Source organism: Oncorhynchus tshawytscha, linkage group LG05 (assembly GCF_018296145.1).
Source record: "Oncorhynchus tshawytscha isolate Ot180627B linkage group LG05, Otsh_v2.0, whole genome shotgun sequence".
Taxonomy (NCBI): Eukaryota; Metazoa; Chordata; class Actinopteri; order Salmoniformes; family Salmonidae; genus Oncorhynchus; species Oncorhynchus tshawytscha.
In genome coordinates this window covers 79,584,014-79,597,318 of record NC_056433.1, presented here as the reverse complement: position 1 = coordinate 79,597,318, position 13,305 = coordinate 79,584,014, and the positions used below count along the sequence as shown (strand labels likewise).

At 44.8% G+C, this 13,305-nt stretch overlaps 1 protein-coding gene across 1 annotated transcript in view; it reads right to left on the bottom strand.

The window, feature by feature from the left end:
- The window catches only part of hmcn1 (hemicentin 1), a 233,761-nt gene that overhangs the window by 175,967 nt on the left and 44,489 nt on the right, over positions 1 to 13,305 (bottom strand). The window contains 3 exon segments of the mRNA XM_042322447.1: positions 122 to 244; positions 387 to 545; positions 8,650 to 8,720. Of these exon segments, the coding sequence (XP_042178381.1) occupies positions 122 to 244; positions 387 to 545; positions 8,650 to 8,720 (353 nt within the window).

The window sequence follows — 13,305 nt, the reverse complement described above, 5'->3', positions numbered from 1 at the left end:
GACTGACAGGACTAGTTCCATTCTGACTGACTGAAAAGACTAGTTCCATTCAGGTTGACTGACAGGACTAGTTCCATTCGGGCTGACTAAAGAAGCTAGTTCCAATCGGGCTGAATCTCACCTCGTTGACTTGTTTCTTGTCCAGGTGGAACACCTGTCCAGAGCTGGTGGAGGCGATCTCTTCGTAGACCTTGTACCCAATGTGAGCCCGGTCATCACAGTCCCCTGTCAGCACAAACACCACCTAGACACACACACACACATACACAAAACACAAAGGGCATCAGACTATAGGCACAGCGGCAGAAATAAAGGAATGCAATATTTACATTTTAAACCACATTCAATCTTCTTCAACAATCTCTTCCAGATGTTCACAGCTGTACCTGAGACTGTTTCTGCTGGATGAGCTGCAGGACCTCCTGGGTCAGCTTGTAGTCTTTGGATCGAGCATCTGTGAACACGTAAATGAAGGACCCTGGCAGGGAGATCTCCAGGGCGATCTTGATGGCGCCAATGCTCATTTCTGGGCAGTCTCCACCTCCCTGGTGACAGAACCATTAGGATGAGCCAAAACAAACCTATACAGCATGTTGGGTACATTCACTATCGAAGTGTTCTAGAACATTCTTGGCATTGTACAACAGAGCACAAAATGGGAATTTTGCAAGAACACTTGATTCCACACCTATTTGTACTTAAAGCACATTGGAAACCATTAAGGATGAATGCAGTAATGACTTAGAGTTTTCTTCCAATCTGTAATGCATACTGTAGATTAACAAGATTATAATTTAAACACATGAATAGCGTGTCTATGAATCCTATAGGCAGATTTGGACTGGGGCAGAGAGGACTCTCCATTAAGTTGAATGTTGAGGGACTAGCGGTGACATTGACTGATGTGTTGTAGATAAAGCTCCCGAGTGGCGCAGCGGTCTAAGGCACTGTATCTCAGTGCAAGAGGCATCACTACAGTCCCTGGTTTGATTCCAGGCTGTATCACATCTGGCCTTGATTGGGAGTCCCATAGGGCGGCGCACAATTGGACCAGTGTCATCCATTTTTGGCCGGGACAGGCTGTCATTGTAAATAAGAATTTGGTCTTAACTGACTTGCCTGGTTAAAATAAATAGCCTGTAGAGGTTGTCGATGATTGGTAATTTGTTGCGCTAAATGTTAATGACTACTTACTGCATCCCGGTGACGTGCAGTCAGTGTAAGCATAGGCCTTGCTGCTTTGCCTAGCTTGAAGCTTCATTCGTTGCATTGAAACAATTTCATATTTTGCATATGCGTATTGCCTAAACATGTTGTGTGGGTATTGCCGGGGGTACGCTGTGCACATTTGGGCGTGTCTACATAATTTGGCGCTTGCATCCCTTGAACTGAACAAAGCTATCTAGCAACAAAAAAAATTGAACATTTGACACTATTGCACCTCAAAAATGTTCCAAGATAGAAGAATGTAACGAGCTCCATTCGGAAGGTTCGAAGAGGGGAACGTCAACTACAATGAAAGTTAAGACCAAACAGATGCAGTATACAGGAGCTCTACACACAGGACATGACAGCCACCATCTACCTCACTGCTAGCTGACAGGCAACCACCATCTCCCTCACTGCTAGCTGACAGGCATCCAACATCTCCCTCACTGCTAGCTGACAGGCAACCACCATCTCCCTCACTGCTAGCTGACAGGCAACCACCATCTCCCTCACTGCTAGCTGACAGGCAACCACCATCTCCCTCACTGCTAGCTGACAGGCATCCAACATCTCCCACTCACTGCTAGCTGACAGGCAACCACCATCTCCCTCACTGCTCTCCCTCACTGCTGACAGGCAACCACCATCTCCCTCACTGCTAGCTGACAGGCAACCACCATCTCCCTCACTGCTAGCTGACAGGCTGCTAGCTGACAGGCATCCAATCTCCCTCACTGCTAGCTGACAGGCATCCAACATCTCCCTCACTGCTAGCTGACAGGCAACCAACATCTCCCTCACTGCTAGCTGACAGGCAACCACCATCTCCCTCACTGCTAGCTGACAGGCAACCACCATCTCCCTCACTGCTAGCTGACAGGCAACCACCATCTCCCTCACTGCTAGCTGACAGGCAACCACCATCTCCCTCACTGCTAGCTGACAGGCATCCAACATCTCCCTCACTGCTAGCTGACAGGCAACCACCATCTCCCTGACAGGCAACCACCATCACTGCTAGCTGAGAGGCAACCACCATCTCCCTCACTGCTAGCTGACAGGCAACCACCATCTCCCAACCACCATCTCCCCTCACTGCTAGCTGACAGGCAACCACCATCTCCCTCACTGCTAGCTGACAGGCAACCACCATCTCCCTCACTGCTAGCTGACAGGCAACCACCATCTCCCTCACTGCTAGCTGACAGGCAACCACCATCTCCCTCACTGCTAGCTGACAGGCAACCACCATCTCCCTCACTGCTAGCTGACAGGTAACATATTGGACATTTTCTTTTGCTTTGTAGACGTAATCAGAGTGGGAAATACTTTTTGTGTCAGTGTGAAAATGGAACTGAAAGAGGCCTTGGGGTTATGTCTCAAATAGCTGTTCTGTAGAATAAAATAATGGACATGGGGTTCTGCAGTGACTTCTACAACGCTGTCACCGAGAGGTTCAGCAGACAACTGCACTTCCTTTACAAGTAAAGGAAGGCCTAAATTCATTCTCCTTTGCAATTTGCAGGTTAGGCTACTGTTGAATTGTGAGAAGAGACAACATCTCTTTGAATGCATTGAATTTATCAAGCCAGAATTTAGTTCTGATGTTTTGAACTGCATTTTTAGTCCAATCGAATCAAATCAAATGTTGGTGCAGCTGTAAAATCTTTTGAGGATCTGAGGACCCATGCCAAATCTTTTTAGTCTCCTGAGGGGGGATAGGTTTTGTCGTGCCCTGTTCACAACTGTCTTGGTGTGTTTGGACCATGTTAGTTTGTTGTTGATGTGGACACCAAGGAACAATAAGCTCTCAACCTGCTCCACTACAGCCCCGTTGATAAGAATGGGGGCGTGCTCAGTCCTGTTTTTCTTGTAGTCCACAATCATCTCCTTTGTCTTGATTATGTTGAGGGAGAGGTTGTTGTCCTGGCACCTTCCTATGGGCTGTCTCATCATTGTCTGTGATCAAGCCTACCACTGTTGTGTCAGAGTACAGGAGGGGACTGAGCACGCACCCGTGAGGGGACACCGTGTTGAGGATCAGCGTGGGGGATGTGTTGTTACCTACTCTTACCACCTGGGGTAGCTGTTTAGTCCCAGGGTCCTTAGCTTAGTGATGAGCTTTGAGGGCACTATGGTGTTGAACGCTGAGCTGCAGTCAATGAATAGCATTCTCACATAGGTGTTCTTTTTGTCCAGGTGGGAAAGGGCAGTGTGGAGTGCAATAGAGATTGCATCATCTGTGGATCTGTTGGTGTGGGGTTTCTGGGATAATGGTGTTGATGTGAGCCATGACCAGCCTTTCAAAGCATTTCATGGCTACAGATGTGAGTGCTACGGGTCGGTAGTCATTTAGGCAGGTTATCTTAGTGTTCTTGGGCACAGGGACTATGGTGATCTGCTTGAAATATGTTGGTCTTACTGACTCACCAGGGAGAAGTTGAAAACGTCAGTGAAGACACTTGCCAGTTGGTCAGCGCATGCTCGCAGTACACGTCCTGGTAATCCGTCTGGCCCAGCGGCCTTGTGAATGTTGACCTGTTTAAAGGTCTTACTCGCATCGGCTGCAGAGAACGTGATCACACAGTCATCCGGAACCGTTGGTGCTCTCATGCATGTTTCAGTGTTACTTGCCTCGAAGCGAGCATAGAAGTTATTTAGCTCGTCTGGTAGGCTCGTGTCACTTGGCAGCTCGCGGCTGTGCTTCCCTTTGTAGTCTGTAATAGTTTGCAGGCCCTGCCACATCCAATGAGCGGTAGGCTCGTGTCACTGGGCAGCTCGCGGCTGTGCTTCCCTTTGTAGTCTGTAATAGTTTGCAGGCCCTGCCACATCCAATGAGCGGTAGGCTCGTGTCACTGGGCAGCTCGCGGCTGTGCTTCCCTTTGCAGTCTGTAATAGTTTGCAGGCCCTGCCACATCCAATGAGCTGTAGGCTCGTGTCACTGGGCAGCTCGCGGCTGTGCTTCCCTTTGCAGTCTGTAATAGTTTGCAGGCCCTGCCACATCCAATGAGCGTCGGAGCCGTTCATTTCGACTGTTGATATGGAAATTTCATTAGAACCTTATTTATTATATATATGTATGTGTGTAATAATATTTTACATAATAATATTATTATGTGTGTGAGTATTTTGCGCTCATTGGAAGAATTATTCATCCATTGTGAAAGGCTATGGAGTAGGGATGGGAATTGCCAGGGACCTCACAATACAATATTACCACCATACTTACTGTATGTGCCGATACGAAATGTAATACAATTCTCAGGATTCTGTATGTATTGCGATTCGATACTGCAATTGTTTTGCGATTCGATATTCCAAACATATTGCTCACTATATGTCTGCTGCAGAAAGACAAGAGAGAGCCATGAGAAATCAAGTTTTGATCAGTCATGGAAATAAAAATGCTGAAAACAAGCTGGTTCACTTATTTAAAAAGAAATGGAGAACAAGCTATAGGATGAAAAATACCAGAGTTTTGGCGCAGGCACAGCTGACTAGCGCTAGCTAACACTACCTTACAAATAATTGGAGTCAAATAGCGATATATAATATCGTCCAAAAATAATATTTAAATGTATCCCTACTATGGAGATTGTGTTGTGAATTATTCAGATGAAATGTGTCTATATATTGTTATTTTAGTGCCACATATCAGTTGTAACTGTGGATGCTACATTGGTCTATGGCTGAGGTGATATGAGCAGTATGTAATTTTGCAGGATTAAATCACATCCAGCCGTGATTGGGAGTCCCATAGGGCGGGGAACAATGGGCCCAGCGTCGTCCAGGTTTGGCCCGTTGTAGGCCATCATTGTAAATTAGAATTTGTTCTTAACTGACTTGCCTAGTTAAATAAAGGCAAAATAAAAAAATTCAACGTTTAAAATATGCCTCCATCAGAGGCTATCGCTTGTGTATCTTGGCTACATCGGTATTTACATTTGGTTAGATTTTGGGTAAATTTCAGTTAATAGCCTATGTCACTCTGGTTGTTGGAGCTATCTGCTGTACGGTGAACTTGGGCTTCATCAAGGTTTATTTGTGAGTAAATATGGCTTTGATAATACCCTGTGCTTACCCTGCCACTGGCCTCACTGCACGTCCCTGCTGCATGCATTATCTAGCTTTATAAAAGCGTGTGTTACCATAGGGGTCTTTTCATAGTGATATAATTAAGCAATAAGGCACGAGGGGGTGTGGTATATGGCCAATATACCACAGCTAAGGGCTATTCTTAAGCAGGACGCAACGCGGAGTGCCTGGATACAGCCCTAAGCTGTGGTATATAGGTAATGTACCACAAACCCCAGAGGTGCCTCAGTGCTATTATAAACTGGTCATCAAAGTAATTAGAGCAGTAAAAATAAATGTGTTGTCATGTGGGGTTGCAGGTAGCCTAGTGGTTAGAGTTAGTTGGTTGGTTAGTTGGGCCAGTAAACAAAAGGTTGCAAGATCAAATCCCAGAGCTGACAAGGTAAAAATATGTTGTTCTACCCCTGAACAAGGCACTGTTCCTTGGCTGTCATTGAAAATAAGAATTTGTTCTTAACTGACTTGCCAAGTTAAATAAAGGTTATCAAAAAATACCTATAATATACCATGACTGTCAGCCATTCAGTGTTCAAACCACCCAGTTTATAATAATATACACTACTGTTCAAAAGTTTGAGGTCAGTCAGAAATGTTCTTGTTTCTGAAAGAAAAACACATTTTTTGTCCATTAAAATAACATAAAATTAATCAGAAATAGGGTGTAGAAATTGTTAATGTTGTACCCACAAAACACTCGTCTCAACATCAACAGTGAAGAGGCGACTCTTCACAGTTCCTCTGTCCAGTGTCTGTGTTATTTTGCCCATCTTAATCTTTTCTTTTTATTGGCCAGTCTGAAGTATGGCTTTTTATTTGCAATTCTGCCTAGAAGGCAAGCATCCCAGAGTCACCTCTTCACTGTTGATGTTGAGACTGGTGTTTTGTGGGTAGTATTTAATGAAGCTGCCATTTGAGGACTTCTCAAACTAGAAACTCTAATGTACTTGTCCTCTTGCTCAGTTGTGCACCAGGGCCTCCCACTCCTCTTTCTATTCTGTTAGAGCCAGTTTGCGCTGTTCTGAGTAGTACACAGCATTGTACGAGATCTTCAGTTTCTTGCCAATTTCTCGCATGGAATAGCCTTCATTTCTCAGAACAAGAATAGACTGACGAGTTTCAGAAGAAAGTTCTTTGTTTCTGGCCATTTTGAGCCTGTAATCAAACCTGATCAAATGCTGATGCTCCAGATACTCAACTAGTCTAAAGAAGGCCAGTTTTATTGCTTCTTTAATCAGCACCACAGTTTTCAGCTGTGCTAACATAATTGCAAAAGGGTATTCTAATGGTCAATTAGCCTTTTAAAATGATAAACTTGGATTAGCTAACATAACGTGCCATTGGAACACAGGAGTGGTGGTTGCTGATTATGGGCCTCTGTATGCCTATGTAGATATTCCATTAAAAATCAGCAGTTTCCAGATACAATAGGCATTTATAACATTAACAATGTCTACACTGTATTTCTGATCAATTTTATGTTATTTTAATAGACAAAAAAATTGTTTTTCTTTCAAAAACAAGGACATTTCTAAGTGACCCCAAACTTTTGAACGTTAGTGTACATATATAGAATTTGATAGGTTTGACATGAACTGAAATAATATATTGTATTCTGCTGTCCATCTTAAAGTCTGTTACATTTGCCTCTTATTCTCTGTTGCTGTCTCTCCATCCACCCACCCCACTCTCTCACTCACCTCTATCCACCCACCCACCCACCCACCCACCCCACTCTCTCTCTCTCTCTATTCCACACTACAGAGCTCTCTTTCTTCCCCCTCCCCACTCTCTCTGTGGGGTCAGGGGAGCTGTCCTCTGGAGTATTGTAGGGGGCACGTGTCTGTCTGAGGGGAGCACTAGATGCCAGGAGGAACATCTGGAACTGACTGATCCCTGTTTCCAGACCAGAGGGATGGAATGTGAGGAGAACTCCTCTCCTCCACTCCCTAACACCCCCACCCTCCGTCAAAGAATCCTCCCCACCCCCATACCCCTATCACCCACTGTATGTGTACTCTCATCCCCCTCTACAGTAACAAAATATGGGATCGAAAAAAAGGTACTATATACTGATCTCAACAACCAACCTGAGGTTAGCCTACTGGACATTGAAAGGCCTGACCCAATGATGTATATGACAGGTGAAATGACAGGTGACAACCGGGGTGAGGAGAGGATAGCCTAGCATAGTCCTGTAAAAGGAAGCTCATGGATCTCTATGGGGGTACTGTGTTGCCCAGAACAACCCACTCACACGCCAAACACAAGCTAGCATACGCCAAGGATGCACAAGCACATGGCAAGGATGCCCTCTCGCAGGGCAGCTAGCTGCAGTATCTGAATGCTAGCTACTGGTTTCACCTCAGAGCTCCTTTTGCTCCCAGACACAAATCACTCATCTGTCATTGGTCTGCTCAGATACTGATACTGCTGAGAGACAAATCTGGGTTTCAGTGAAGCACTTCAGCAGCATTGTTCAAATAATGGAATACCATATAGAGAGGTGATAACCACCAATCGCAAGACAACTTCCTCCCTCTCTTCCCTTCCTCTGAGCGATTGCAGGAAAATTTGGATTTCGTGTTGCTCTGTTTGGCTCTCTGACTCAGTTGATTATTTTTTATTTAGATATATGTTTATTTAGATATGTGTTATTTTTGTTTAGATAATGTGACAACCCTCCCACTCGGTCTGCCAAATGATTTCTCTTTGCTCTTGTTTTCCTTAATATGATGTCGGTGGGCGGAACTGGAAGGGTCATCAGCGAAATAGGACACCTGTGCCCAGGTGTGTCCCGGGGATAAATACACCTTCCCCCAATACATCGAGGAGACTCTCTCCACGCAGACACACTGTTGGCTTCTTTGTGTTAGTTTATTCTAGTTAGTTGTTTTTGTTTCAACACACCTCATTATCACCATCTATGCACACATCCACTCACTTACACTATTGACTACACACACCATTGTTAATGGTGTATAGTTTACTTTATTTAATAAATATGTTTGTCATTTCCTTATCTCCTCGTTGTCTCCTTCTTTGTTACGGGCTATGACCGGTTCGTAACAATATGTGTTTGTTTAGATATGTGTTATTTTTGTTTAGCTATGTCATCTCTGTTAAGATATGTGTTTGCGACGGCTAAGGAAAATGAGGAAGTAAAACAAACCAAGGTTTCAAGGGAATGTTGTTATGCATCCAGTATGGTCAACTTTCAGACAAACACAAAGGCAACAGCTCTGTATAACTGAGGGCTTTATGATCTATATGATCAATGTTCTGATCTATAGAAGGGTCCACAATCTAAAATGTCAGAGGCCGGAGGTCATAAACTCCTGAACCCACCTGGACGTACAGCTCCCTCAGTTCAAACTGAAACTTCTTTGGATCCGTTGTGATGGTTACCGGTCCTATTTCTGCAAAGAAACAAGATACATTAAACATTACAGACAGCCAGAACATGATGTATAATGTTTTAGACTAATAGCCCTATTAGAATGAATAATTGGCATAGTTTCTTGGTCTGAATTCCTGACTGTGGCCAAATATTTGTGCAGACGTCCAAGTTCAAATGTCACAGTTTGAACTGGTGTGACAGGGAGCTTCCTGTAAACACTCAGGAAACCAGATCCATCCCTCCACACTGCGTGTGTTTGTGATGAGAGGGAAGAGATTTCCATTTTGCATCTTCAAATGGGCTATGCTGAAATGAGGCCCTTTTCGGCTCTAAATATTTGCCCATTCACACACGTACGCACAGTATCCGGGAGGGCAGTGTCTGGGTAGGCGCGCCATGCAGGCACAGAGGAGTTGCTTTGGAATTGATAAGGAGACCCCAGCTCTGGAGGAACTTCAATGCTCTCTTTCACAAGCCTATCATGGCTCACATGGCCTTTCTCATGTGCCTATCCCAACTACGATTAGAGGGTCGATGAAACACAAGGAAGTGGAACTTACAATAACTTGGAACATGAAAATGTGTTATTGTGAGGTCAACATTACTGGACGACAGATCAAAGGCTTGCGTGGTAGAGGAGTTTTAATAGTCAACCGCAATCATTTTCCCGTCATCATGAGACAAAGAACATGGCAATTGAACCACATTTCACATGGTTTACGTGGTACAATATGTTAGTTCATTTTCAGATAAAAAAAATCTAGCAAAAGCATAGGAGGAAAAAGTCCAGAATGATACTCTGACTGAGCCGATCGGAGGCCAAGTCATTCTCATAAAAAATGCTTATGGAAACCTATGAACATTTCACCTCTGAATGAATGTTCCACATGTTGCAACTCTTTCAAACTGATTTCCAGCCTGAACACAACACACGGAATGGATGAGCTGATCCTAGCTGTGGAACTCCACTGCTAACACCATCCAATAAAGGCCTGTCTCACGGCAACCCCCACTGACACTAATTGGCAATGGCTCCGTTACAAAAGGCCAACATGTTCTCATTAATAATGTTCCCGTTCCCCTCCCTCCACCTCTACCCTTCCTTCATCCCTGCATCCCTCCTCTCCTCCCCCAGGCAGTCAGCTGTTCTGCAGCTCTGGGGGAAGACCTTACGGCTCAGGTATGCTCTTGTGTCATGGCCAGCCGGGGTTCGGCGTGAGGACATCCTTTCGGCTTCACCGGTTATAAAAACAGTTATAAAAGCCCCAGAGGGTGAGTGACATCAGCATGTACCTTTTTTCTCCAACTGTGGAGAAGACTCTTTTCTACAGTCAGCGTTGGTAGTCGAAACGCTTCTTCTCAGCTCACTTGTGTTTCAGTCTTTTTTTCAGTCTCATCAAAATGTTAATCTATAAAAAATTATCTTTATTTTCAGGGCCAGGATAGTCTTGATTTCCAAGAATGCCTGAATGGCTTCGCCTTGCTTTTCTGGTTGTCTGGATGCAAGTTTCACCATCCAATTATTTCAGATTTACAGGAGTGCAAGTTTCACCATGGTACGGACCGTAGCGATATGTTGGCAAACAAGAATTATTCAAATATGGCAAATTCTTGTATTCTATTCATGCTGGCTTTCACAGGCTACCTGAGACATGAAACAGATAGGTGGGAGGGCATACAGGCTGTTGCAAATGTAGGCTATAAACGCGCAATTTGCATAAATGGATAATGGAATCACTTCAACCATTTCGTTTTTTTTCAACATTCTGCATTTTTGCGGATGTATTTATATTTTTAGGTGTAACGTAATTACAGTAGGTCCAGCTGTTTTTATTGACGCAAGACAGTTGAATGGAAACGCACCGTAGCAGGTAACTGTTGCATCTACTTTCCATGCCAACTGTCTAAAAGTCAACAAAAAAATCACAGGAGAAGTTAATGGAAACATAGCTACTGAGAATTCTGGTGAGGGCTCTGCACTAGCGCCACCTACTGGGAGGGTTGACTGAAACACAGAGCCCCAGAAGTGCCAAGGGGTTAAAAACCTACAAATTACTTTCACAACAGAAATTATAGGCCAGTGGGCGTTCTGCTCTGACGATAAGGTAATAGCTGGTGGTAGGACTGACTGATACATCCTAGATATTCTTTTTTTTTTTTTTTTTAACTCTGATATTTCATGAAACTGGGCAATTCTCCACTTCTCGACAGCAGAATATTGAGGACAATTCCGTTTCAACGTCTACACATTCTTACATTTGTTTTATATAATGTTAAGCTTTAAAAGTCAACACAACTCTGCACCATACATCCTGGCAACAGAAAGATCTGAGGAAACTTCATTGCTAATAATCAGCCATTTCTTTGACGTTTATTTTCACAGCAACCGACAGCAAATAACATCAATCGTCCTTATGAAAGCACTGTACAAACAAATACTTTTAAAATTCTTTAATAATGTATAGTATAACAAGCCGAGAGGGATCTAGATTTTGGCAGTTGTGGAGAGAGAGAGAAGGACCATTTGGGCCGATCAAAGAAAGACGCCATTTAAAACTAACAGGGAAATGTGTTTGGCTCCGAACAGAACTGCCTGTTGTGCTCGGGAAAAGAGGGGGGAGGAGCAGACTGACTGGCCGAGAAAGCAGTGGAGAAAAAAATGCAAGGAAATCAAGATAGCAGCAGTAGCAGCTGTCCAGATAACTCATCCAAATCCTGTGCGCTGAATACAACAGGTGTAGGTAGACCTTACAGTGAAATGCTTACTTACAGGCTCTAACCAACAGTGCAAAAATGTATTAGGTGAACAATAGGTAAGTAAAGAAATAAAACAACAGTAAAAAGACAGGCTATATACAGTAGCGAGGCTATAAAAGTAGCGAGGCTATAAAAGTAGCGAGGCTACATACAGACACCGGTTAGTCAGGCTGATTGAGGTAGTATGTACATGTAGATATGGTTAAAGTGACTATGCATATATGATGAACAGAGAGTAGCAGTAGCGTAAAAGAGGGGTTGGCGGGTGGTGGGTGGCGGGACACAATGCAGATAGCCCAGTTAGACAATGTGCGGGAGTACTGGTTGGTCGGCCCAATTGAGGTAGTATGTACATGAATGTGTAGTTAAAGTGACTAGGCATATATGATAAACAGGGAATCGCAGCAGCGTAAACAGAGGGGCTGGGGGGAGGGACACAATGCAAATAGTCCGGGTAGCCATTTGTTCAGGAGTCTTATGGCTTGTGGGTAAAAACTGTTGAGAATCCTTTTTGTCCTAGACTTGGCACTCCGGTACCGCTTGCCAAGTGGTAGTAGAGAGAACAGTCTATGACTGGGGTGGCTGGGGTCTTTGACTATTTTTAGTGCCTTCCTCTGACACCGCCTGGTGTAGAGGTCCTGGATGGCAGGCAGGTTAGCCCCAGTGAAGTACTGGGCCTTACGCACTACCCTCTGTAGTGCCTTGCGGTCAGAGGCCAAGCAATTGCAGTACCTGGCAGTGATGAAACCAGTCAGGATACTCTCGATGTTGCAGCTGTGGAACCTTTTGAGGATCTCAGGACCCATGCCAAATATTTTAAGTTTCCTGAGGGGGAATAGGCTTTGTCGTGCCCTCTTCACAACTTTCTTGGTGTGTTTGGACCATTCTAGTTTTTTGTTGATCTGGACACCAAGGAACTTGAAGCTCTCAACCTGCTCCACTACAGCCCCGTCGGTGAGAATGGGGGCGTGCTCGGTCCTCCTTTTCCTGTAGTCCACAATCATCTTCTTAGTCTTGGTTACGTTGAGGGATAGGTTGTTATTCTGGCACCACCCGGCCAGGTCTCTGACTTCCTCCCTATAGGCTGTCTTGTTGTTGTCAGTGATCAGGCCTACCACTGTTGTGTCATCTGCAAACTTAATGATGGTGTTGGAGTCGTGCCTGGCCATGCAGTCGTGGGTGAACAGGGAGTACAGGAGGGGACTGAGCACGCACTATTGGGGAGCTCCAGTGTTGAGGATCATCGTGGCAGATGTGTTGCTACCTACCCTCACCACCTGGGGGCGGCCTGTCAGGAAGTCCAGGATCCAGTTGCAGAGGGAGATGTTTAGTCCCAGGATCCTTAGCTTAGTGATGAGCTTTGAGGGTACTATGGTGTTGAACACTGAGCTGCAGTCAATGAACAGCATTCTCACATAGGTGTTCCTTTTGTCCAGGTGGGAAAGGGCAGTGTGGAGTGCAATAGAGATTGCATCATCTGTGGATCTGTTTAGGCGAAATGCAAATTGGAGTGGGTCTAGGATTTCTGGGATAATGGTGTTGTTGTGAGCCATTACCAGCCTTTCAAAGCACTTAATGGCTACGGACGTGAGTGCTACGGGTCTGTAGTCATTTAGGCAGATTGCCTTTGTGTTCTTGGGCACAGGGACTATGGTGGTCTGCTTGAAGCATGTTGGTATTACAGACTTAATCAGGGACATGTTGAAAATGTCAGTGAAGACACCTGCCAGTTGGTCAGCACATGCCCGGAGCACACGTCCTTGTAATCCGTTTGGCCCCGCAGCCTTGTGTATGTTGACCTGTTTAAAGGTCTTACTCACATCGGCTACGGAGAGCGTGATCACACA